Here is a 27093-nt window from a genome sequence, read left to right as displayed (position 1 = left end):
ATATTAAAAATGATGCACTGATCGTTTAATGTCTGTTGAAGTTAATAATATGTGGTTATGACAAGTGGAGAAGGAGATAAGGGAGAATAAGGTGGAAGAAGAGTCTGTGACTAAGGGGATAATGGATACATGGAAAAAGGTGAGATAGAACAATGGATTCGAAGGTTGAATGGGAAATGATAATTGCTGGTTACACAGTAGAGAAGGAGAGTGACTGTAAAACAGAAATCATGGACACAAAGGAATAGTTAAAGGGAGTACAAGAAGAGGAGGAAGCTCCATGTCATCGAGTGGAAAACAGGAATCATGGACACAAAGGAATAGTTAAAGGGAGTACAAGAAGAGGAGGAAGCTCCGTGTCATCGAGTGGAAAACAGGAATCATGGACACAAAGGAATAGTTAAAGGGAGTACAAGAAGAGGAGGAAGCTCCATGTCATCGAGTGGAAAACAGGAATCATGGACACAAAGGAATAGTTAAAGGGAGTACAAGAAGAGGAGGAAGCTCCGTGTCATCGAGTGGAAAACAGGAATCATGGACACAAAGGAATAGTTAAAGGGAGTACAAGAAGAGGAGGAAGCTCCGTGTCATCGAGTGGAAAACAGGAATCATGGACACAAAGGAATAGTTAAAGGGAGTACAAGAAGAGGAGGAAGCTCCATGTCATCGAGTGGAAAACAGGAATCATGGACACAAAGGAATAGTTAAAGGGAGTACAAGAAGAGGAGGAAGCTCCATGTCATCGAGTGGAAAACAGGAATCATGGACACAAAGGAATAGTTAAAGGGAGTACAAGAAGAGGAGGAAGCTCCATGTCATCGAGTGGAAAACAGGAATCATGGACACAAAGGAATAGTTAAAGGGAGTACAAGAAGAGGAGGAAGCTCCGTGTCATCGAGTGGAAAACAGGAATCATGGACACAAAGGAATAGTTAAAGGGAGTACAAGAAGAGGAGGAAGCTCCATGTCATCGAGTGGAAAACAGGAATCATGGACACAAAGGAATAGTTAAAGGGAGTACAAGAAGAGGAGGAAGCTCCATGTCATCGAGTGGAAAACAGGAATCATGGACACAAAGGAATAGTTAAAGGGAGTACAAGAAGAGGAGGAAGCTCCGTGTCATCCAGTGGAAAACAGGAATCATGGACACAAAGGAATAGTTAAAGGGAGTACAAGAAGAGGAGGAAGCTCCATGTCATCGAGTGGAAAACAGGAATCATGGACACAAAGGAATAGTTAAAGGGAGTACAAGAAGAGGAGGAAGCTCCGTGTCATCGAGTGGAAAACAGGAATCATGGACACAAAGGAATAGTTAAAGGGAGTACAAGAAGAGGAGGAAGCTCCGTGTCATCGAGTGGAAAACAGGAATCATGGACACAAAGGAATAGTTAAAGGGAGTACAAGAAGAGGAGGAAGCTCCGTGTCATCGAGTGGAAAACAGGAATCATGGACACAAAGGAATAGTTAAAGGGAGTACAAGAAGAGGAGGAAGCTCCATGTCATCGAGTGGAAAACAGGAATCATGGACACAAAGGAATAGTTAAAGGGAGTACAAGAAGAGGAGGAAGCTCCATGTCATCGAGTGGAAAACAGGAATCATGGACACAAAGGAATAGTTAAAGGGAGTACAAGAAGAGGAGGAAGCTCCATGTCATCGAGTGGAAAACAGGAATCATGGACACAAAGGAATAGTTAAAGGGAGTACAAGAAGAGGAGGAAGCTCCATGTCATCGAGTGGAAAACAGGAATCATGGACACAAAGGAATAGTTAAAGGGAGTACAAGAAGAGGAGGAAGCTCCATGTCATCGAGTGGAAAACAGGAATCATGGACACAAAGGAATAGTTAAAGGGAGTACAAGAAGAGGAGGAAGCTTCATGTCATCGAGTGGAAAACAGGAATCATGGACACAAAGGAATAGTTAAAGGGAGTACAAGAAGAGGAGGAAGCTCCGTGTCATCGAGTGGAAAACAGGAATCATGGACACAAAGGAATAGTTAAAGGGAGTACAAGAAGAGGAGGAAGCTCTGTGTCATCGAGTGGAAAACAGGAATCATGGACACAAAGGAATAGTTAAAGGGAGTACAAGAAGAGGAGGAAGCTCCGTCATCGAGTGGAAAACAGGAATCATGGACACAAAGGAATAGTTAAAGGGAGTACAAGAAGAGGAGGAAGCTCCATGTCATCGAGTGGAAAACAGGAATCATGGACACAAAGGAATAGTTAAAGGGAGTACAAGAAGAGGAGGAAGCTCCATGTCATCGAGTGGAAAACAGGAATCATGGACACAAAGGAATAGTTAAAGGGAGTACAAGAAGAGGAGGAAGCTCCATGTCATCGAAAGTGGAAAACAGGAATCATGGACACAAAGGAATAGTTAAAGGGAGTACAAGAAGAGGAGGAAGCTCCGTGTCATCGAGTGGAAAACAGGAATCATGGACACAAAGGAATAGTTAAAGGGAGTACAAGAAGAGGAGGAAGCTCCATGTCATCGAGTGGAAAACAGGAATCATGGACACAAAGGAATAGTTAAAGGGAGTACAAGAAGAGGAGGAAGCTCCATGTCATCAAGTGGAAAACAGGAATCATGGACACAAAGGAATAGTTAAAGGAGTACAAGAAGAGGAGGAAGCTCCATGTCATCGAGTGGAAAACAGGAATCATGGACACAAAGGAATAGTTAAAGGGAGTACAAGAAGAGGAGGAAGCTCCATGTCATCGAGTGGAAAACAGGAATCATGGACACAAAGGAATAGTTAAAGGAGTACAAGAAGAGGAGGAAGCTCCATGTCATCGAGTGGAAAACAGGAATCATGGACACAAAGGAATAGTTAAAGGGAGTACAAGAAGAGGAGGAAGCTCCATGTCATCGAGTGGAAAACAGGAATCATGGACACAAAGGAATAGTTAAAGGGAGTACAAGAAGAGGAAGAAGCTCCGTGTCATCGAGTGAAAAACAGGAATCATGGACACAAAGGAATAGTTAAAGGGAGTACAAGAAGAGGAGGAAGCTCCGTGTCATCGAGTGGAAAACAGGAATCATGGACACAAAGGAATAGTTAAAGGAGTACAAGAAGAGGAGGAAGCTCCATGTCATCGAGTGGAAAACAGGAATCATGGACACAAAGGAATAGTTAAAGGGAGTACAAGAAGAGGAGGAAGCTCCATGTCATCGAGTGGAAAACAGGAATCATGGACACAAAGGAATAGTTAAAGGGAGTACAAGAAGAGGAGGAAGCTCCGTGTCATCGAGTGGAAAACAGGAATCATGGACACAAAGGAATAGTTAAAGGGAGTACAAGAAGAGGAGGAAGCTCCGTGTCATCGAGTGGAAAACAGGAATCATGGACACAAAGGAATAGTTAAAGGGAGTACAAGAAGAGGAGGAAGCTCTGTGTCATCGAGTGGAAAACAGGAATCATGGACACAAAGGAATAGTTAAAGGGAGTACAAGAAGAGGAGGAAGCTCCATGTCATCGAGTGGAAAACAGGAATCATGGACACAAAGGAATAGTTAAAGGGAGTACAAGAAGAGGAGGAAGCTCCATGTCATCATTGAGTGGAAAACAGGAATCATGGACACAAAGGAATAGTTAAAGGGAGTACAAGAAGAGGAGGAAGCTCCATGTCATTGAGTGGAAAACAGGAATCATGGACACAAAGGAATAGTTAAAGGGAGTACAAGAAGAGGAGGAAGCTCCATGTCATCGAGTGGAAAACAGGAATCATGGACACAAAGGAATAGTTAAAGGGAGTACAAGAAGAGGAGGAAGCTCCATGTCATCGAGTGGAAAACAGGAAAGTGGAGGGAGGGTGACACTATGGCAAAAATAGGAAGATGGATAGACAGGTGTGGGGATTAGGACATAAGCTGGGCAGGCTACTTGCACGGATGTTTAAGGGGCAACTGTAGGAAAGAATGAAAGGAAACTGAGAGGAGCAGACATGAGTAGAACAAGGGAGAGAAGAAAAGTGGTAGAGGAATTTACAAAATTCTACAAATTACATAGAAGAGAGCTGCAGTTCAGAGAAGGAAGGAAAGGGACGGACAGATAAGAGAGTGAGACCTGTGGTTTGGAATCGGCAGAAATCACTAAGGAGACAAGTAGGTGAAGTTCAAAAGGGTGAAGTTGTTACAGCTATTTAGCAAATGAAAGAAGGAAATGCTAGGAAAATGACAATTCCTTAATAAATATTTCAATAAGGTGGTGAGGATAAATAGTAGGGCATTTTTTTCTTTTTCTATAAGGCACTTAGTAATGATGCAGTACAAGAGAAGTAAGAATGGAAGTAGTTCCTATAATGCTGATAGAAATTTAAAAAAAATTACTGGGGGTTTACTAAATGAGGTGAAGTGGGATCATGGAAGAGGGTGTTCACAAGAGTATCTCCACAGGTACTCTCATTTTTCTGATTGATATATATATATATATATATATATATATATATATATATATATATATATATATATAAAATCATTAGAATTTTCTTGTTTTTCATCACTGTATTATGTGACTTTCAACTTCTGTTCCCCCCTCTTAGTGACAACCTTTTTATGAATGTCTCTTAAAAGCTTAGAAAGGCTTCCTTTCACTGCATTCCGCTGTTCCAATTCTTGTTCTTCAGCTCTGGGAAATGCAATTATTGATTGCATAAAATAATAAACCAATGTTCATCAGGTGGCCTTAACTTATTTCTGATATAAAGTAATTTATATCATCACCAGTTTGCATACTGTTTACTATTTTCTTTATGCAGCTGAACATGACACTTACTACTGTTATTTCTGTACTTGATTCACCAAAATAAATCCACAAATTCAGGCACTAAAGACAAAAGAAGTCCATGGCACATGCACCATAGGCATTCTTAGTAGCTATATAAACAAATTTAGACCAGGACAGATTCAACAATGTAAACTCCAGTTTGGTTAGTAACAAACTTCTACCAAACTGATATTTGACTCTACAAAAAGTCATCATAAAGTCAAACTAATTAATAGAGCTTTAAATCCTCTTTTCTTCTGATATTTAGTTTGGATTCCCACTAAAATACAAAATAGCCACTTATTTTGATAATGGAAAACAGTAGCATAATTTTGACGATGAAAAACAGCAGCATAATTTGGTTCACACATACTTTATTAACCATCACTTCCTGGATTTTCTTCCTGATTTGTCCTTAGCCAATGGTCATAAACAGCCCTATGGTGAACCCTAAAGGAGTATTTTTTTTTTGCAATGGCAAAGCCCGTAAACTCCACATATGGAGGGACACTCATGCTTCCTGAAATTATACCTACTCCGAGGTTGCACAACAGTGAAGAAAAGAGAAAACTCCACTGTCTTTGAAAGTTGTCAGCATCTTTTATTTGACCTTTTCTTTGATCTTTTTTTTTTTTTTTGATCTACCAAAATTTGGCAGATTTGCTATTGATAAACTAACATACCATATTTTTCTTTTCTGCCAAAATCAGTCATCCTGCAGCACCACAGCATAACCTGGTCTGACCTTCTAGCATGGAAAGGACCAACATCAGTCATCCTGCAGCACCACAGCATAACCTGGTCTGACCTTCTAGCATGGAAAGGACCAACACAATAGTGCAGATGCTTCATAGAGGATAGCTTGTTATTGCACTGAAACACTCTAACTGGTTGAGAGTTCTGCAGTGAGCAGTTATATTTTCAAACTGTCTTAACCAGAATATTAAGTCAGGAAGTCGAATAAATAAATCATTTATAAGGCTCACTATATGATGTATAACCATTGGGCCAAAGTGCTTCTCTGTTTTGCTATGGACTGCTGACCTGACTTTGATGAAAAGTTCTGAAATTTGACAGTTTATGCTTTTTAGAAACTGAAATTAATCATGTAGTAAATTGTTTCTTTCCTGAAAACAAACTATATTATTTTAAGCCTGGCTAATCTCTGCTTGTAAATCTGTGTGTGTAGAAAAAACATTAAATATTTAAGCTCACATTACTAACCCACGCAGCACTGTTTATTTAATGTTTTTATGTTGATGTGGTTCTTACAAGCTTCATGAAGTAAAATCCAGTGCTTTACTGGCAATGTACTCCACCTAAAAATATTCCATAGTTTCACATCTAGTGCTTTTTTTTGGTTAACAGTTAAATTGTTTATGCCACATTAATCATACAAACCACTTTTAGGAAAAATTACATTTAAGTGTTTAACTTCCCATAATTACTAAACATGTTTAGTTGTCTTAGCTATTTCTAAACTGTTCAACTATGAAACAATGACTAACTGAAAGCCAATGAGTGAAAAGGATGAAAAAAAATTGGGCAAAATGCAGAATAAAAAAATCAATTTTAATTATATTTTACAGGGGAGAACTACTCCCCCCCCCCCACGCCCCCTGATGCGGAGGCAAGCCCCCCACACACACCCTGCAACACAATATACCAACTGTATGGCTGCATCAACTTAAAGAATGGAGAAATCCCCTAAAATCAGTGAATCAGCTCTGGATCACACTAAGAAATCATGCCAACAATGATTTCCAATAGAAAACAGTGATTAGTCTTTTACCTTTTGTCTTTCAGCATCTTTTCCAATGTTAGAAAATGTCCATCAGCTTGAGTATTAGGTACTTTGAAGTCAAATGCCTGGTTTACCTAAACAGAAAAGTTCATATCATGATTATCACTATGGGAAACAGAAAGACGATGGCAACCTGTGACCCTATAATCAACATTATCCCATGGGTTCAAAATCTCAATGCTAGAAATGTTTTGCTGCTTTGGCAGTTGAGACTTAGTGCTCACACCATCCCAGAGTGAATTAAAATTATATCTATAGGTCCACTTGAGGCATTTAAGGGCAGCCGAACTATAAAGCATTTCTATAAACACATTTTTATTATTAGTATTGGTTTTATATTTAATGTTCACTTTATGGTTCTATTTGACTTAAGTTTTAACAAGTATTTTGAGGTATATTGCTTTAAGTGGGTATTTAAACAGGAATCATTGAGTGCGGTTTTGAAGACTTTTAGTTATTTTTTACTACTGAAATGTTTTCTTTTTGATTACTCCGAAAGGGTAATAAGATGGCAGTACTGGAACAATTAACCTATTTATTCCAACATAGTATGATGGCATGTCTCTTCTTATTGGAAAGATGTTAATATTATTCCAATACCTAAACTGGGCTTTCACACGATGTGGATAATTTTACATCAATAAGTCTAAGCATAATTGGTAAAACGTTTGAACATCTTATACTAGGAATATTGATGGAATCAGAATTCCAAGTTTATTGTGATATACACCAGCATGGCTTTACTTATGTGAGATCCACCATTACGAATTTAGTTTTTATGCAGAAATAATAAAGGACTGACATGAATAGCTGCTAGTTAAGCAATTCATGCTGACTTCGTTAAGGCCTTTGATTTTGTTTCCCCAAACTATATTTTGAAATCTTTGCCATAATGGAAATTTAACAAGTATTCGTACAAAAGTGTTACCAGCACTAAACATTCTACAAGGAAACAGCTCCAGTACTTATTATTAATGCCCACCCCTCCAGGCATGTCTAAAGGTCAATTCCCCCTATGCTTTCTCCTATTAACCTGGTGAACTTGGGCATCCTGAGGAAATGTAGCAACTGCCTCATGTACACTGAAACCCTCTTCTCTTACCTCCCAACACTCAGACTTGCAGGAGATGCACTTATATATACAAATTGGAAGCCACGCACTCTCCAGCCAAGACCGGAAAAGCTGGTCAAGACGAGAAGGTCAACACTTGCACCACACCACATGGAACACATAGCCCTCCAGAACACACACCAGCACTGCCTTCAGATAAAAACACAAACCACACACCCACCTTCGTGGAGGCTCTCAATAAAAATCTACCCAAACAGCAGAGACCTCCAAGGAAGAAACACACTCAGCCACCACAACACAACACTAATCATGAGAAACATAGCTTTCTTAAACAGTGTGCCACTCCACCAAAGCCCCTAAGGCAAAACAGCATGCCCAACACACTAGTCATAGGTGACTCGATAGTGAGGCACACTGATGTTCCACTCACTAGGTTGAATAAGGAGAAAGTAACAGTCAGCCGTCTGTCAGGCGCCAGGATCCACCACATAATGCATGCACTCAGGTCCCTCGACAACAGTTACAAATATGAATCTGTCATTGTACATGAGGGTGTGAATGACCTGAGATGTACCTCCCTGGACTACATGAGAAGAGACATGGAGGAGCTCTCGGATTATGTAGCCCAGGCAGGTATGACCCAGGCCCTGAGCAGCATCCTAACATCACCCAAAATGACACCACAGTACAAACAGAAAATGATTGATTTCAACAATTGGCTAAGTTCCTGGTGACATTCTAAGGGGATCCAGTATCTGTCTGCCTGGGATGACATGACTGACAGACCTCGATGGTTTGCCAGAGATGGCCTGCATCTGTCACTCCTTGGCTTCTGGATACTGGCCAAGGCTCTTGTCACCCCTATAGTGCCTATTTTAGGGGGTGTTCCAATGATCAAATTACCACCATAGCAGCTACAAACAAATGCAATCTGAGGGTCATGCTGCTCAATGCTAGAAGTCTAAATCTCAAAATGCACGCACTCAAAGCACTCCTTAAAATGGGGAACATTGACATTTGTGCTGTAACAGAGACCTGGTTCAAGGCAGCAGAAAGCATCCCTGCACTAGAAGGCTATAACTCATTCCACACCATTCGGCCCCAGAACTTGGACCAAAGCTCAAAAGGTGGTGGTGCTTCCATATTCATAAAGAATGTGCACACCTCCAGACTGGTAGCTCAACATAACGCATCTGAGAGAATTCAGGTGTAGCTAACATTGGAAAAGACAGTGATTCAGGTCATAGCCTGCTACAGGTCCCCAACCATGTCCCAAGACTCACACTCCATATTCCTAAGCACCCTGGAGAATATTAGGGTCCAACCTAACACTCTCATACTGGGTGACTTCAACTACCCACCATTAACTGGGAAAACTACTCATGTACCAATACACTTGCCCAACAGTTCCTGGAATTCATTAATTCCAATGCCCTGGACCTGCTAGTTCTTACACCCACTAGATGTAGCAACATCCTTGACCTGGTCATTACTAACATGGGTGACAGTTGCTGTACATCAATAGTCAACTCCACCCTGGTTAGATCCAACCACAAACTAATCACCTTGGAAATCCACATCCCTCCGCCCGCCCCACAAAGGTAACCACCATGTATCCATTCAAATGGAGAATAGTTGCATGACCACCGAATCATACACCAATGCACTGTACGAACATGTACACAAATGCATGGATCTCGCCAAACCCGATAGAACCAAGACACTGTCCTCCAAAGAGGAAGCCAATCTGGTGGTCCCCTGCCATAAACAAACTCTACAACAGAGGGAAGAAACTGATGTGGAATAAGGTGAAGTCCCAAGACTGGAAAAGCTCCTTTATCAGCCTCAACAAAAAGTTGAGATCCCTCATCGAATCCTCTAATGTTAGCTATGAAAACAAAACTGCAGCAGATAGTAAAGACAACCACAAGGCCTTATATAGTTATATAAAGAATCTCCACGGCAATACCCAGATTTGCTCTGATCTACTGCACAATGGTACCTCCTATACTGGGCCAACAGATATTGACAATATACTGGCCGACAGATTCAGTGCCAACTTTACCCCTCCCACCCCCAAAGGACCAGTCACAATACCAGTAGATTGCCAGGCACCCAGTATTACAGCTGCACTGGTTAAAACAGCACTGTCCAAGGCCAAGAATACAGCTTCTATGGAACCTGACAATATCCCTGGCTGTGTTCTACATGAACTACAGAGTGAAATGGCACCTCACCTGTGTGCCCTATTCAGTCACAGCCTCACCTCAGGCTTTGCTTTGTCCCTACCGAATGGCGCACTGCTGCAGTCATCACTCTCCACAAAGGAGGAGCAACTACAGACCCTGGGAACTATCTCCCCATTAGCCTGATGAGTCTGATATGCAAAGCTATGGAACGCATCATCACGGACCTAATAAACAAGGATATACGGACTCTCCAAACTCTGTGGAAACACACAGTTTAGTTTAGTGAAGGGCAGATCATGCCCGCTCAACTTGGTCAACTTCCTTGAGTCAGCTGTGAATGAAGGCAAGGTGGTTCATACAGCCTACCTTGGTTTGGCCAAGGCCTTTGATACCACTCCCCACCCAGGAATCATAGAAAAACTCCCTAAGCTTGGCAGTATCCCCTATATCACTAGGTGGGTTGCAAACTGGCTCACAGATAGAACTCACAGAAAGTAGCTGACACCAAGTCAGACTGCTGACCAGTCATGAGTGGAGTCCCACATGGTTCGGTCCTGGGTCCTTTCCTATTTGGTATCTGCACAAGGGGACTCTGGCTGACAAAGTTCGCAGACGATTGCAAGTTGGGAGCTATTATTAACTCCCCAAATGATATTGACATCCTACAGAAAGGCCTCACTGAGACCAACAATTGGTGTCAGAACCATGACCTTAAGCTCAATGCCAAAAATTGTGTCATCATCCCCTTTGGAAAAAAAACATTTCCCATGAATTACCACATTGATGGTAGTCCACTGAACACAGAAGGTGTTATAAGAGACCTGGGAACACAGGTTGACAGCAACCTCTCTTTTGTCCACCACATTGCCACTGTGGTCAGAAAGTCCTTCTGTGTGGCACATCTCATTACTAAGGGTTTTGCATCCAGGAAGAAAGAGGTCATTGTCTCCCTCTACTCTTCCCTCATTAGGCCAATCATCGAGTAGAATGCCCCATTTGGCATGTACCTCACTAGACACCTGCAACAACTGCAGAGGCCGCAAAAGTACCTCACAAAGAGGATCCTAGGCCTTAAATACTTGTCCTATATGGACAGACTCAGAAAACTCCAACTATTCTCTGTCTCATATCGCCTACTTAGAGGCGATCTCTGCTTGACTTATGAAGCCATGTCTGACCCAGCTCTGTTTGGAATGCTACATCTAAAGAAATTCCAATCCCTCAGCACCACACACTTCAGAGACCTCAACCTCATTACCATGATCAACAGAACATGCTGGAGGGACAGGTTCATAACCCAGAGACTGCCCATGCTATGGAATAGACTTCCCATACATGTCAAGCAGAGCACCTCACTGGCCCTCTTCAAGAGCAATCTTGATGAGTGGATGGGAAATAGAAAATTCACTCCAGGGATCACTCCAGAGGGTTTACTCAACAGAAGCACTGCAAACTAATGTCAGGTGGCACAATGCCAGGGTAATCCTATGGGCTAGGCTTGTAAAGGCTCCAGGGCCATTAGCCTAGTACACACCTATGAACCTATGAACCTATTAGATGGATTGCTAATTGACCAGATAATAGGAAGGTTTGGGTTTGTATTCATGCAATAAGATCCAAGGAAATATAAATCAATTAAGTGTTCCTCAGTGAGCCATACTAGTCCTCCTCTTATTTCATGAATTTATGCCAGTTTTTCCCCAACAGCCCAAATGCTGGGCAGAGAAAAAATGCAGACTATGTCAATATGAGAACCTTGACATTTTCATTGACAATGATTTTCACTTTTCTGGCTCTATAAATAAGGTCCTGAGATCATGTTATACTACTATGCACACTACATTTAGGGAGATGTCCATTGGGGCTGAGAAGAAACTGATAACAATATACAAATCCTCAGTAAGACCTGTAATGAAGTACAGCAGTGGGTTTTGTGTGCATTCTAAATTACAAATTAATGTGGTAGGAAAGGTACAGGTTCAGAAAAATCCATGGCATGAGGGGTACTAGTTACTGAAAAAGCTGAAACTATACTTGCGTTTTATAGGATGCATAGAGTTGATTTGATGTGGGCATATTTATTTATTTATTAACTTACTTATTTATTTATTTGCATTTGTTTACCGGGATGGTCCAACTGGACCAGAAGTGCCCATTTTCAGTAGAGTCTCGGGGAGAAAAGCTCCACATATAAGATATTTCACATACAATACAAAATTTACATTAATAAAGACATTTAGTACATATTATTGGCAGCTTATACAACTGGTGAAAAAACAGTACACAAGTAATCATTCTCAAATCAAAGATATTATGCAAGCAATACAGAGTAGATACATGAGAACATTCCATATGAGTAGTTTTCAGCTAGCAAAATTTATATAGGACACTTCATTCAGTGAGTGCACAGCGGATATAGGAATTAATCAGAGACTAGGAACTTAAACTTTTCACGTTTAGGTATAATAGCTGAGCGATAGGCTATACAAGTCCTGTTGCAGGAATCAACAAAGTCGGTGGATATTGTTGCAGATACATGTGGTGGTATGATATTAAGGTAGGCTGTGAGAGTACCTGAATGTCTCGCCTGGTTCAATGGTAGGTCTATAAGGGTTAGGAAGTAGATAGGAGGGAATCAATTGTAGGACAATGAGGATTAATCGAAGAGGGACGTGGACAGGATGGAGAGGCAGAGTAAGTAAAAAGACAGGTGGATGTGAAAGGAGGATGCCAGAATAGTAGAGTGGTGGTGAGAATATAAATGTTTACAAAATGCGAAGAGCTGTAGTACTTTGGAGCTGCCTTTTTTTATCCATGAAAAAGTTACTAGGAATGGAACTAATATGGTTATAGCTAAAGACAGCAATCTGACAGCTGGTGGAGACAGTTAAGGCTTTGAGCTGTAGTTTCTATGGCACAAAGTTTGATTCACACATCTCACATTTGTCTACTGTGACCTTGAGTAAGTCACTTATCTAGACAGTGGTTGGGGGTAACTGGGAATTTGGGGTAAGATCTTCAATGGTCCCCTGGACTACAAGCCTAGTCACTACTTATGAACTAGGAGCATTTTTTTTATTCAGAGTGGAGCTTTGATGGAATATACTGCCACCCAGGCGTTTCTGCAGTTACCTCCTACTGTGCCTCCTAGGTGTCAAATATTACTTGTTCATATTTGCATTAATAATTCCAAAACCATGTTACATATAAGGTATCAGAATATTTTACCTTGAAGAACGCATGATGGCAAACAATTGTATTGATATTTAACCTCTATCAATGAGTATTTGTTAGAATTGTAAGGTGGTAACTTCATTTTTTTAAAGGCACAAGCCTTTAAAAAGGGAGTTAAAGGTACACACTCAAAAGAGCTGTACTACTGAGGCGTGGCCAAGGATGAACACAGGATAGCAGCAGATTTCTTCAGCTCCACCAATTTCATTACACTGACAGGAATTAATTACTTAAAAAATTAATTTTTGAAGTAATTTTCTTTCTAAATACATTTGTTTTATATAGTTCTTGAACTATATCTAAAAAAGAAAGGAAATCTTAACAATATTCCTGTCAGAAATCACTGTGGAAATTTTCCTGTCAGTTTATCAGTCTGAAATGAGTTCCAGTAAGACAAATTCTCAAGACTCCAGCATCAAGAAAGAACTTCAGTCTCTGATAATTATAATCCAGCAACTTACTGATAAAATGGATACTAAAATAGACACCTTCATAGAAAAAACTACAAAACAAATAGACCTGTTACATACAGACCTGCAACAACAGAAGAACCAGATGACAGGCATAGAAGAAGCTGTGAATGACATGGAAAATAGAATCCAAGAAGAGGAAATCAACATTGAGTTTCTGCTGAAACAAAATACACATTTAAAAACAAAGCTGGATGACCTGGAAAATAGATCTAGGTGCAATAACGTTAGGATTTTTGGACTGCCAGAAAATATTGAAGGTAACAATATTACTTCTTTTTTAACAACTTGGCTCCCTAAAACTTTAGACTTACCAGAAGCATTCTCTTTTGGTATCGAAAGAGCACATAGATCTATAGCTAATACTAACTCTAACAAAAAATATCCTAGATCAGTTATAGTTAGATTTCTATCATCTTTTGATAAAGAGATGGTTCTTAAATCTGCTTGGGCTAAAGCTCCTGTTAAGATTAATGAGACAACTGTGCGTTTTGACAATGACTATTCTTCCATGGTAATAGCTAAAAGAAAAGTTTTTCTGCCACTAATAAGGGAGCTTAAAAAAGCACAGTTTAAAACATACCTTCTGTTTCCTGCCAAGCTTAAAATCTTCCTTCCTGATGGTCCTAAGGTTTTCGATGATTTAGACTCTGCTTTACTGTTTGTCAAAGAAAAAGGATTTTGGATAAAATAGAAGAAATGGAATGGGCTAGTTCTTCATTAAAGAGATTGGCAACTGAAGCTTCATGGAAGACTTCAGAGAAGAAGAAGAGACTAAAAAACAAATGATTTGTTATATGTTTTTTTTCTCTCTCATCATTTTAGTTCATTATTAATCTTTTGAATATAGTTCCTGCATTTCCAGAAAGCCACAAATATTTTGGAAAAGATTTAATCAAAGTTATTCTCTATGTGCAAAGAAATGTTTTGTTTCATAACCAGTCAAAATACCTGAAGATTTAATGGCAAGCTGTGATTCAATTTGTTTCTCTTTCTGAAAAGAAGTAAGGTTAGTAATTTGATACTTTTTTTTTTTATCTTTACCTTTTTTTCCTTCTCCTTTTATTATTTTCTTTGTTTAAACAATGACATTCTATTTAGATTATGTAGTGGGTAAAGGGTGGGGGAGGGCAGGGAGAGAACAGTAATGAAAATATCATTAATAGAATAATAACATATTTATTCCTTGTAAAAGTTTTTATAAGTTCTTCAAATGCTATTTCTAATTATACTTTCTTGATTATACTGCTTATGCCTGTTTGTAAATAATCTGTTATGCTTTAACTAATAATAATCAGAACTAAATAAGAGTAAATAATATGTTTTATTTTTAACTCTATTAATATAAACAGTAAGTAACATTCCATTGTATATACTTCTTACAGCTTTCTCTTACATTTTTTTATTTCTGCCTCACTCCCTTTTATTTTCTACTCTCTTTTTCTTTTCTTTATTAATATATAGAAATACTTTTGATTGTGTGGACACAGTGAATAATAGGATTTGTATGAAAATTGAGTTGGGAGAAGAATATTGAGTTTTATTGCTTGTTGGTAATTTTGGGCTTAATTTCACTTACATAGAGGCTGTAATGATCTGTGGAATACATTGTGAAGGTTTTGTCATGTTTAGATGCATTTACACTGCTAAATGAATGTTTGTCACTAGTTTTTAATAAGTTTCCTGCCAAAATGTTAAGAGAGACAATCTGAGATGTGGGCTGTCTCATGCACAGTGTTCATGAGTTACTTCAGAAGCTTCAGCTCACAGAATTCTCACAGAGAAACTGAAAGCAGTTAGTATAACCTTTGACATAGTTATCACACTGACACACCACAGATTCAGGAAAATACTCTATTCATAAAATATGTCAGTTATAATGTTTTGTTTCATAACCAGTCAAAATATCTGAAGATTTAATGGCAAGCTGTGATTCAATTTGTTTCTCTTTCTGAAAAGAAGTAAGAGGCTGTAATGGTCTGTGGAATACATTGTGAAGGTTTTGTCATGTTTACATGCATTTACACTACTAAATGAATGTTTGTCACTAGTTTTAATAAGTTTCCGCCAAAATGTTAAGAGAGACAATCTGAGATGTGGGCTGTCTCATGCACAGTGTCCATGAACTACTTCAAAAGCTTCAACTCACAGAATTCTCACAGAGAAACTGAAAGCAGTTAGTATAACCTTTGACATAGTTATCACACTGACACACCACAGATTCAGGAAAAATACTCTATTCATAAAATATGCCAGTTATAATGAGTCTAAATGATGTAGTTTCTTGTAGTAAGTAAATGTCTTATTTTAGAAGGCATAGAAAATGAAACATTTATTTAAATGTTTTGAAAATCTACTTAACAGCAGCATAATAATCTGTGTTAAAAATTTGTGTTCCAAACATATACTTTACTATAACTCATTTAATTCATCTGATTGATAAGCATAAATAATCTTATAACTCTATTCTGGAAGAAATGTCATGTGATATATTTTAAAGCAGTAGGTTAGCATGATTGTAAAATCTGGTTACTAAAATGTCTTTGCTGTGCATTATTTTGTATAAAGCAGACAGATTTATTCTAGGGACAGCAAGTAGGATAGTGCTCAACAAAGACACAACTCAGTGAGATCATATATATATATATATATGTGTGTGTGTGTGTGTGTGTGTGTGTGTGTGTGTGTGTGTGTGTGTGTGTGTGTGTATGTGTATGTGTGTGTGTGAGTGTGATGGCTTTTTTTTTTTATATAATAATCCAAGTGTTTCTGAGAATCTGCATAACTATCCAATATGATTTATAATAATTTCTATGAATACAATATTTTACTCTATTGACAAAATGAATGTTTGCCACAAGTTTTAATAAGTTTCCCGACAAAATGTTAAGGGAGACAATCTGGGATGTGGGCTGTCTCATGCACAGTGTCCATGAACTACTTCAAAAGCTTCAACTCACAGAATTCTCACAGAGAAACTGAAAGCAGTTAGTATAACCTCTGACCTAGTTATCATACTGACACACCACAGATTCAGGAAAAATACTCTATTCATAAAATGTCAGTTATAATGAGTTTAAATGATGTATTTTCTTGTAGTAAGTAAATGTCTTATTTTAGAAGGCATAGAAAATGAAACATTTATTTAAATGTTTTTGAAAATCTACTTAACAGCAGCATAATAATCTGTGTTAAAAACTTCTGTTCCAAACATATACTTTATTATAATCCATTTAATTCATCTGATTGACAAGCATAAACAATTTTATAATTCTATTCTGGAAGAAATGTCATGTGATATATTTTAAAGCAGTAGGTTAGCATGATTGTAAAATCTCGTTACTAAAATGTGTTTGCTGTGCATTATTTTCTATAAAGCAGACAGATTTATTCTAGGGACAGCAAGTAGAATAGTGCTCAACAAGGACATAACTCAGTGAGATCATATATATATATATATATATATATATATATATATATATATGTGTGTGTGTGTGTGTATGTGTATGTGTGTGTGTATGTATGTGTGTGTGTCTGTGTGTATGTGTGTGATGGCTTTTTTTTTTTAATAATGCAAGTGTTTCTGAGAATTTGCATAACTATGCAATATGATTTATAATAATTCTTATGAATACAATATTTTACTCTATTGACAATAATGAGTTTAAGTAAATGCTCATATACAAACAATTCAAGATTTTTTTTTTGGAAGCTGTTAATAGTATTCACATGACAGAAAATAGATGCATCTTAATATATGTAATGTCTGAATCATATTAGCCAAAGTTTTTGATTTAAATGAATGTTAGAACCTAATTTTCTCTCCTCTTGATTTCTAACATCAAGATTATTTGAATGCTATTTGAATACAAGTGTTATATATTACATAGATCTATATAGTAGTATGAACAGTTTAAAAAAAAAAAGTTTATTTTAGTTTATATGATGCTGTTTTACCAAATGTGTAGTTTTGTCTTGATAGATAATTGAATTGAAAACTGTTAACCTCAGTTAAATATAACTAGTATTAAATTGATAAGGTGGTAGCTGAAATACTGCTGCTTAGGGTAGGGGGTTAACTTGAGTAGTAAATACTACTCTAAGTTGGAGTTTTCAACTCCAGGCTGGATGCAAGGTTTAATCCTTACATTATTTTCACTTGTTCATTGTTATATGTATATAGTTTTGACATCCACAATATATTTTGTATACTCATTGTCACTACAAACAAAATTGAATCCTATACAAAATCCCATAAGAGATTTAATAAATACAGCTATATTTAAAGGTACACCTAAAAGAGGAGATGTAACATTATTTATCTTGTTATTTGTTATTTCGATCATAAGATTCTTGAGTTTTAAAAATGCCAAATGACATCTTTAAAAGGAATTTCTTTAAACATTAATGGATTGAATAATCCGTGTAAAAGGGCAAGCCTAATAAGATACATTAATTTACACAAGGCCAATCTAGTCTTCCTACAAGAAACCCATCTCTTGAAAAAAGATATTAATAAACTAGCCACTAATAAGTATACAGTATTGGTTAGTTCAGAGCACACTCAGAAAAAAAGAGGAGTGGCTATTTTATGGAATAAAAGTATGCCCATTCCTAAAACCATTAAGTCTTTTCAGGATGACAAAGGAATGTTTTGTATGGTTACAATACAAATTAATGGGAAGACTTACACTTTAATTAATGTATATTGGATACCTGGAATTGGTATTAATACAGTGAAACATCATATTGATAAGATCATATCATTCTCTATAGGGGATATTATTTTAGCTAGTGATTTTAATTGTATACTACATGAAAGTGATACTACCACTATAAGGAAAAGAAGAATTACATCTAATGCAAAACATTTAAATGATTTTGCTAATTCTTATCATTTGAATGATATTAATAATCAGATAGATTCAAAATCATTACCATACACCTTTTTTCTAACAGATACAAAACTTATTCAAAAATAGATAGGGTCTTTATTTCTAACCAGATGGTAACAGATTTAATTAATTCCAAAATCATTTCATGTCCTATATCTGATCATAACTCAATTGTTTTTGAATTCATGATAAAAATACTCATAATGTTCAGATCAAAAGGATACCAGCATACTTAACTCAGCTAAAAGACTATAAAGAATATATACTTTCAGAAGTACAACATTTTCTAGACATAAATAATACTCCTGAAGTCTCCATTGTCTATGTTTGGGATGCCTTAAAATCATATCTATATGGACAAAGTATCAGATGGTATAATAATAAAAGGAAATCTTGGGATAAGGAATTGTTAGATATTCAAAGTAAATTAGACTCTTATAAACATAATAATAAAGAAAATATTATGGACAAGAAAGTTATTGAAGAAATAAACAAACTAAATGAGAAATACAAAGAAATTTTAACTCATAAAGTTAAAATAACTTTAGAGAATACAAGTTTTGTCTTATTCAATAAGCCCCAAATACTTACATAGACTTAAAAATAAAACAAAAGATTGAATAAACAAAACCATATCAAAGAAATATTTTCTCTAAGGAAAAAGAAGAATGTTTCTAGTATACCAGAAATACTGGATGAATTTAGAAATCACTTTCACAAGATTAACCATAACAACATTAACATGGAACCTAAAGATAAAATAAATGAGTTTATAACCACAAACATGAATAAAAAGCTTAATAAACAACAGATTAAACTATTGGACAAGAGTATTTCATATACAGAAGTTATTACACAAATAAATAAGCTTAAATCAAACAAAGCACCGGGTAATGATGGTATTATACCAGAGATATATAAAATCCTTTCTAAAACTACATATTCATTAATACATAAGGTTTTTATTTTGGCCCAAACTGAGTTAATAACCCCCCCATCTTGGCAATATACATTTATTTCACCAATTTTAAAACCTAATAAAGATCCAACTAGATGTTCTTCATATCGACCCATCTCATTACTTAATGTTGATTATAAAATGTTTATGAGTATTTTTGCTGATAGATTGAAGACAATCATCCCGCATTATAGATATAGATCAGACGGGCTTCATTGTAAATAGAAATACTTTTGATAATATAAGAAGAACTTTAACATTAATTGATTTTGCAAATAGGAAAAGAAAGATTTAACACTTATTAGTCTTGATATAGGTTCAGCATTTGATTCAGTAAGTTGGGACTATCTGTTTACCTTACTGAAATGCACAAACTTCTCTGATGCATTTGTAAATTTAATTGAGCATTTATACAAAGGAACGCTGGCTTATATTAAGGTAGGAACATATGTTTCACAAAAATACCCATTCTTAAAGGTACAAAGCAAGGATGTCCACTTTCTCCACTATTATTCACTTTAGTAATGGAGCCTTGGGCTAATTTGATTAGAAACAGTACTGACATAGAGGGTTTTGAAATAGACGAAAATACAACATCAAAATTCAACTTTTGCAGATGATGTTCTAATTACATCAGCAGGATCTAATTCTTCTATGCAGTCTTTATTTGATAAAATGATGAATTTTAAAAGTATTTCTGGTTTAATATTCAATGAAGAAAAACTAAAATACTACCTATATATACACGAAAAATATTCTCATTAGTGATTTTACTAAATATGTACCCAATTCAGGTCAGATAACTTATTTAGGTATACTACTATCTAAAGATATTAAATCTATTATATATAATAACTATAATACCTGTTTTCTTAATATACAAAATCTTTTAATATCTGGAATAATATGTTTTTACTATGGAGGAGAGACTTACAATTATTAAAATGATAATATTCCCCAAGATTTTATACTTAATACAATCAATAATACTTTCACCTACAAAAATAATTATCAAGAAACTGAATACACTAATGTTAAATTTCTTATGGGCACCTAATAGACCTAGGATTGCATTAAAGAAACATACTAATACTGGTCTCAAGGGGGTATTTCTTTTCCAGACTTTAATTTATATATTATCTCTTCTATTATAAAAGTTATTACTTTATTAATAGATCAGTCATATATCGCAAAATGGAAAGATTATTGGGAGCTAATTAGTATGCACTTCATGAAAATCTCCTTAACACATAAAAATATGATTGTAAATAACTCCATGTTGTGGTTGCTAAAGGAATTTTGTACTTCACCTATTACACCTAAACATATGGTTTGTTACCCATTAAATATTATTATTAGTTATCATAACTTTATATTCATGCACCCTAAGTATAGGGAATGGAATTTTATTGTATTCCCTATAATGTATACTCAGGGTATGCTTATGTCATCTACTTCTGAAGGAGCTCATTTAGCTATAGATAATGATCTAAAGTACTGGTATCAGCTGATATCTGATAATAAAGTTAAAAATCTAGATTTCTTAAAACAAGAATTTGATCTAAGAGAAACTTGCTGGTTAGAGGTTCAGATCTTTAGACAACATCTCATTGATAGAATAGATCTAATGTCTATAACAGTTAAAGAATCTATTCCAAAACTGATTGATTACTTGATATTAAATTTACAGCATAAAGTTTCTGATAAAGGTAAACTTTCATATATACATAAAATTATCAGACAAGAAACTTTTACAGTGTAGATTCATACTGGAATTATTTCACCTCTATTAATGGGGACCCACCAACTCAACAAGATAAACAATATATATTGGAATCTGCTTATAGAACTACATCTTCCATTGTCTGGAGACTTTATACATGGAAATTTTTACATAGATCTTTTTATACACCTTTGATGATGAATAAAATAAATAATAAAGATAATCTATGTAAGAGATGTAATGTAGAAATTAATGCTGACTGGGCTCATATGTTTTATGACTGTATGAAGTTGAAAGAATACTGGAAGTCAATTAATGAATTTTGCAGGCTCTTTTTACAGATAATTTCATTATTTCTAAGTCTCTTATATTATTCAACACACCTGTACCTCAATGTGTTAAAAAGATTAAGCTTCCCTTGTTATGGTCTATCCTAGCAGTGGCCAGGAAAATAATAACTAGAAATTGGATTTCAGATACACCTCCTTCATTCAATGAATTTAAAAATGTTATGAATATAATGTGCCATATGGAAATAGGCACAATTAGAATGAGAACAACTAGAAAAACATCATATTATATTGTATGGGATAATTTACAAAATTTGTTAAAAAAATTCTAATTTCAATAGCACGGTATTTTAGTTTAATTAATTGATCTAATTGTAGTGGATGTCCTTGTAAATACTTTAGTTGTTTTGTTGAATATTATAATAATACCTATTTTTAATTACCTGTATAAAATTGTTATGATATTTCTCTTATATGTTAAAACAATAAACCTGTTTTGAAAAAAAAAAAAGAGCTGTACTGGAGGGAATGAGTTTAGGAGGAACAAAATCTTGTATGTTTTCAAAAGAGTGTGGGCTTATGGTATGGTGATATGGTATACCATATCTAAGATTTGAGTGGAGCAAGGCCTATAGTGATCTCATCTGAGGTACTTGGCCTTAGAAATACATTTATAACATTGCAACATTATATATAAAGCCTTTGTGCACCCCATGGGTAACAGGATTATAAAAATTCTACATTCTGAATGAGGGGCACGTGAGCTGGCTAGGAAACAGAGAACCCCAGGTCCATTCTAGAGGGTAGGTGTGTGTGTGCGTGTGTGTGTGTGTGCGTGTGTGTGCGTGTGTGTGTGTGTGTGTGTGTGTGTGTGTGTGTGTGTGTGTGAGTGTGTGTGTGTGTGTGTGTGTGTGTGTGTGTGTGTGTGTGTGTGTGTGTGTGTGTGTGTCTGCGTGTGTGTGTGTGCACCTGCACTCATATGCTGTGTGTGCAATATCTATGAATATTTAGTATGACTGCACTGAAGGATTAATCAGTTATCCTTTGACACTGAAGTGCATGGATCCTAGTCACTTTCTGCAGGTCAGTGGTACATATGCTTTCTAAGATTCTTGTGCTAGGTGGAGGTGAAGTTTGAGTCCCAGTCATATTATCACATGATTATGTCCATTATGATGTTATAGGTAAAAGGTAGCACTGCTTGTACTGAAAACATGATGTGTGTTATGCAAAGTATGCATATACATGGTCTTTCGGCTTTTCCCGGTTAGGGGTCACCACAGCGGAACTCCGGTCTGCTAATGATTGGCAGTGGATTTTTATGGTGCTGAGTTGCCAACCCTATGCCCAACCTTCAAAGAAGGCACACCCATTCATGCACGTACCTACCTGTATGTCTGCGCGAGGATATGCAGACTCCACACAGAAGGCGCTCCAGCCGAGAATCGAACAGGTCATTAGTTGAACATACAGCTTTGATTATGCTCTTGCTAGAGTATAAGATGTAGATTTCCTGATCTTTCCCTTCAGGTAGGATGCAGAGTCCTTTTTAGAATGTCCTCTGCCTTAGGCACCCATAGTGAACTCCATATATTTTGTCATATACCTGTTCAAACTATAATGCACCTACCCTTTTTTATTATTGTGCACTTCTGTTGTCAGTATATTGCTGATGGTTATATACTCGTTACTCTGGATTTTACTTGAAAAAAGTTACTCAGAGGAATTCAACCAGTTACTTGGTAAAAAGCAAACAATTAAAACCGAGATCTTACTTTGTAGCAACATGAGCAGCTGTATACCCCTTCTTCCTTGCCTCATCGTATATTTTCTTTGCCTCGATTTTTTCTTTGACTTGAGCCACATATTCCTTGTCTTTGAATGTACTGTGGAGAAATAGAAAGGAAATTGAGAAGAGGGCCAATAAAATCAGAGCTTCTTAGCATCAGGGTTTCTCTTTTAACAAACTTTATACTAAGGAATGCAGAAAAGGACACTTCCAAGAGATAATACACAGAGTAGGAATGATAAAGATAGCAGAACAGAAACTCTGCGTTCCAAGCTAAAAGAGAACTTCTTTGCACATAAAGGCAGTTCAAATAATCCTTGCATGCTAAGGCAAAGACGTTTCTATTTATGGTATATATATATATTTTTTGTTTTTTTTCATAAAAACATCAAAGATTCTACAGTCCTTGCTATGTTTTAATATGTTTACCTTGACTTACTTGAGAAGTAAAACCCAATTCCTCAGAATTACCACTAATTAATTAACTAGTACAGACCTGCACAAAGTTTGTCAAATACTGAGTACATAGCTGTTATTTTCCCCGGTTCAGAAATCAGTATGGGCTGCGATTCAGAGAACGTTGCTACATTGCATTAAGTGATTTTGCTCGATTGACATATTGGGGGCACAGTGGGGGTATTTCAGGCATCTGGTTCAAGAATAGTCCATTATCTTCTCAATGCCCTGCTTTCCCACATGCTTATGTATGGCATTGAGAAACCGAAGCAATTAAATAGCATGTGACAGAGCATATGTTACTCAAGTATGTCAGAAGAGAGAAGGAACACAAGTGGGACTTGTATGATATAGCCAATTTCCCTTAGTTACTGGGGACCATAGACTGGACCCACAGTGGAAATGAGAAGCAGATACATGAACCACAAAGAGTATCACTCTGTCAACTGCCAAGTGGTCTGATAGGCACAGGATATCATCTACAATATGTCTGCAGGCCTTCAAAGCAGTTCTTATAACCCCACATATGGCACACCTGTGACCTGTAACACTGTTTTGTAAGGGGTGAATTTCCCCAGGGGCATCTTAATTGGTTAAGCTAGATATGCCTTGGAAACCTGCCTGATGACACCTATCAGAAATCCACAGAATGAAACAGACCAGGGGATACAACTATGTCCAAGTGCAAACGAGGAACATCACTGAGCATGTGTTTGGACTGCTGAAATCAGAATTTCACTGTCTGGATTCACCAGTGGTGCACTGCAGTAAGATCCTAACATGTAAAAATATTTTTAGTATGTGCAGTGTTAGACAATATCATATGTCAGAGTGGGGGCACTTACAGGAGTAGCAGTCCCCAGCACACCAGGCAGTGGAGGCAGATGACAATAAGTCATTGGAGGAGCCAGTAGCAGGGGGTGATCAAGCTAGACAGAGGTGGCCACAGTGTTCTGTGGCACTGGCAACAAGGAAGCAGCTTCCACCTAGTAAAGCAGAGTAAAGCAGATACACTACAGTTAAACTGATACCTGCAAAACCAACACCAGACTGTGCTTATTGATGTGTAAGCTAGCCACACTGCGCATCATACATAGGCAAACCAAGCAACAATGTACAAAGGACAGGGCATGGCTATCATCATTTGCACAGGTGGGGGAAGAAACATATGTATGGATATTTTTCACAGGGAAATGTATGAGCATTTAGGACAATAAATAGAAAAGGTTTAGTTGTGTGTATGGGCTCTGAGTGGAGGGGAGCCTTAACATAAAAGGTTTTGTGAACGACTACTGTCACTGGAAAGTGTGTGTGTGTGTGTGTGTGTGTGTGTGTGTGTGTGTGTGTGTGTGTGTGTGTGTGTGTGTGTGTGTGTGTGTGTGTGTGTGTGTGTGTGTGTGTGTGTGTGTGTGTGTGTGCACTGCGTGTGTGTGTGTGTGCATGTGTGTGTGTGTGTGTGTGTGTGTGTGTGTGTGTGTGTGTGTGTGTGTGTGTGTGTGTGTGTGTGTGTGTGTGTGTGTGTGTTTCTGGGGGCTGTTTGGCATGCTGTGTGACCATGAATGATGTCCATTATAAGATGTGCCACTGCCATGTCTGTCATGGCCTTGGGGGGGCATCTTTTACTGGTCATAGACACCTCCACAAAATATTTAGCTGTGGAAGTGCAAAGAATGTGTGAACATGATCTAGACTGTCCATGGCCACAATGACTACCATCCATGGAGGTAAGAGTGGAATGGCTTCATGGTTCTTGCCTCACACATGACAGAAAAGCTTGACAGGGCATGGTATGTTCTGACATGTGATTTAGTCTATCAAAGTAATTATACATGTGGGACATGTACACCTGTAGGTCATTTTATACACCCTGCATTAGGCTTACTAACTCTTCTCTCACACAATCTATCCTCTGCTTTGTTAGGTGTCCTCATTTCCTCTTGCCTTCGTCCCATCTGTCCCAGATTTTCTTCACCAGATTGTCTTCTGCTTTTCTCCAAATGTGACCAAACCACAGTAATCTATTCACTTTGATTTTTTCTGCAATTGCAGTAACTCTGGCTTGTGCTCGTATGTTCTCATTTCTTCATCTGTCCCACATTGTGCCTCCTAGCACCTGTCCTGAGGTATTTCATCTACATCACCTCTAGCTTCCTCAACTGCTCAGTCTTTACTGTCCAGGTTTCTGTACCATACAGTAGTACTGGTCGCACCACTGTTTTGTACACCTTATTTTTCAGCTTCTTTGGCATTCTTCTATCACATAGGTTCATAGGTTCATACTAGGCTATCTGCCCGAGGGCATTCATACTGCAGCCCCTCTGATTGACTTCCTCATTTAGACTGCCCTTCTCCTGTTTACCTATTCCACTATTTTCCCCTCTATCTCAATTCTCATTCTTCTTCTGATTTCCTAATTTGCTGCCATTACAGCTGTCTTATCTGTAATCTGTTTCATCCCATGTGATTTCAGTTTTGCATTCTATTCCCCTATCTTTTGCTAAAGTTTTTCCTCAGAGTCTGCCCGTAATTCCACATCATCTGCATTCAGCAACTTTGTTATCTGTCCCTTCTGACCTGTGTGCTATTGTAGTCCATCACCAGTATGAACAGCAGAAGGATCAGAGGTGAAACCCGATGCATACCCACTCCCAATGGGATCACCCCACTGAGACCAATCACTGTTCGTACTTGAATCATTTGGTCCTTGTACATAGCTCTTACTAATTCGACCAATGTTTCTATGATTTCAAACCACTGTAGGAATCCCAAATCAGCTTTCTTGGGGATTTATCATACACTTTCCCCAAGTCTAGGAATGCCCATATGGACTCATCTCTAGCTTCTTTACAAGTGTCTGTCTTACTACTGCAAGCATCAGGTCTGTTGTGTTCCATCCTGATTCGAAATAAAATCTGAACTGCTCATCCAGGCTCATCCAGACTCTGCTTACACTTTGCTGTGAAGGAAAGGTTAGTTTGCTGTTATTTTTTGTATTACTGTATTGCCTTTCTATATTTTGAATACTGTAGTTTGTTTTCTTTACCTTGTGTTCTGCTTGCATTCTGTTTTAACAGCATATTAAAACTTCAAAAGAGATCACAGCTCTCTCTGTTCTGAGTCAGGCAGAATTTTTTCTCCGCCCTCCCACCCATTTAAGTTGTCTTGTTAAATACCACTGTCTTTCTAGTTGCCCGCCTCTTATGTTAATCTGACCATATATCTCATTTCTCTCTACTTTCACTGGCTTATGTGAGTAATCACAAAATCATCACTTTTGAAATCCCACCCCTTCAATTATTTAAATTTATTGGCCATCCTACTGTATTTCATAGTACCAAAATACAAAAGTGACCACCCCTTTCAGTCCATCTTGCTGTTTTAAAAATAGTAACTCTCCACTAAACCTTAACCTTTTAAACAGGTAAAACTCAAGTTACCTACTTTCACA

At 37.3% G+C, this 27093-nt stretch overlaps 1 protein-coding gene across 1 annotated transcript in view; it reads right to left on the bottom strand.

The window, feature by feature from the left end:
- ITIH6 (inter-alpha-trypsin inhibitor heavy chain family member 6) overlaps positions 1-27093 on the bottom strand; it is a 539081-nt gene that overhangs the window by 140193 nt on the left and 371795 nt on the right. The window contains exon 4 of the mRNA XM_044090532.1: positions 23176-23286. Within this exon, the coding sequence (XP_043946467.1) occupies positions 23176-23286 (111 nt within the window). The remainder of the gene's footprint in view (positions 1-23175; positions 23287-27093) is intronic.

The sequence above is a fragment of the Protopterus annectens genome, chromosome 12.part0 (assembly GCF_019279795.1).
Source record: "Protopterus annectens isolate FY-2018-M chromosome 12.part0, PAN1.0, whole genome shotgun sequence".
In the NCBI taxonomy this organism is placed as follows: domain Eukaryota; kingdom Metazoa; phylum Chordata; order Ceratodontiformes; family Protopteridae; genus Protopterus; species Protopterus annectens.
This window is presented reverse-complemented; position numbering and strand designations above follow the sequence as displayed.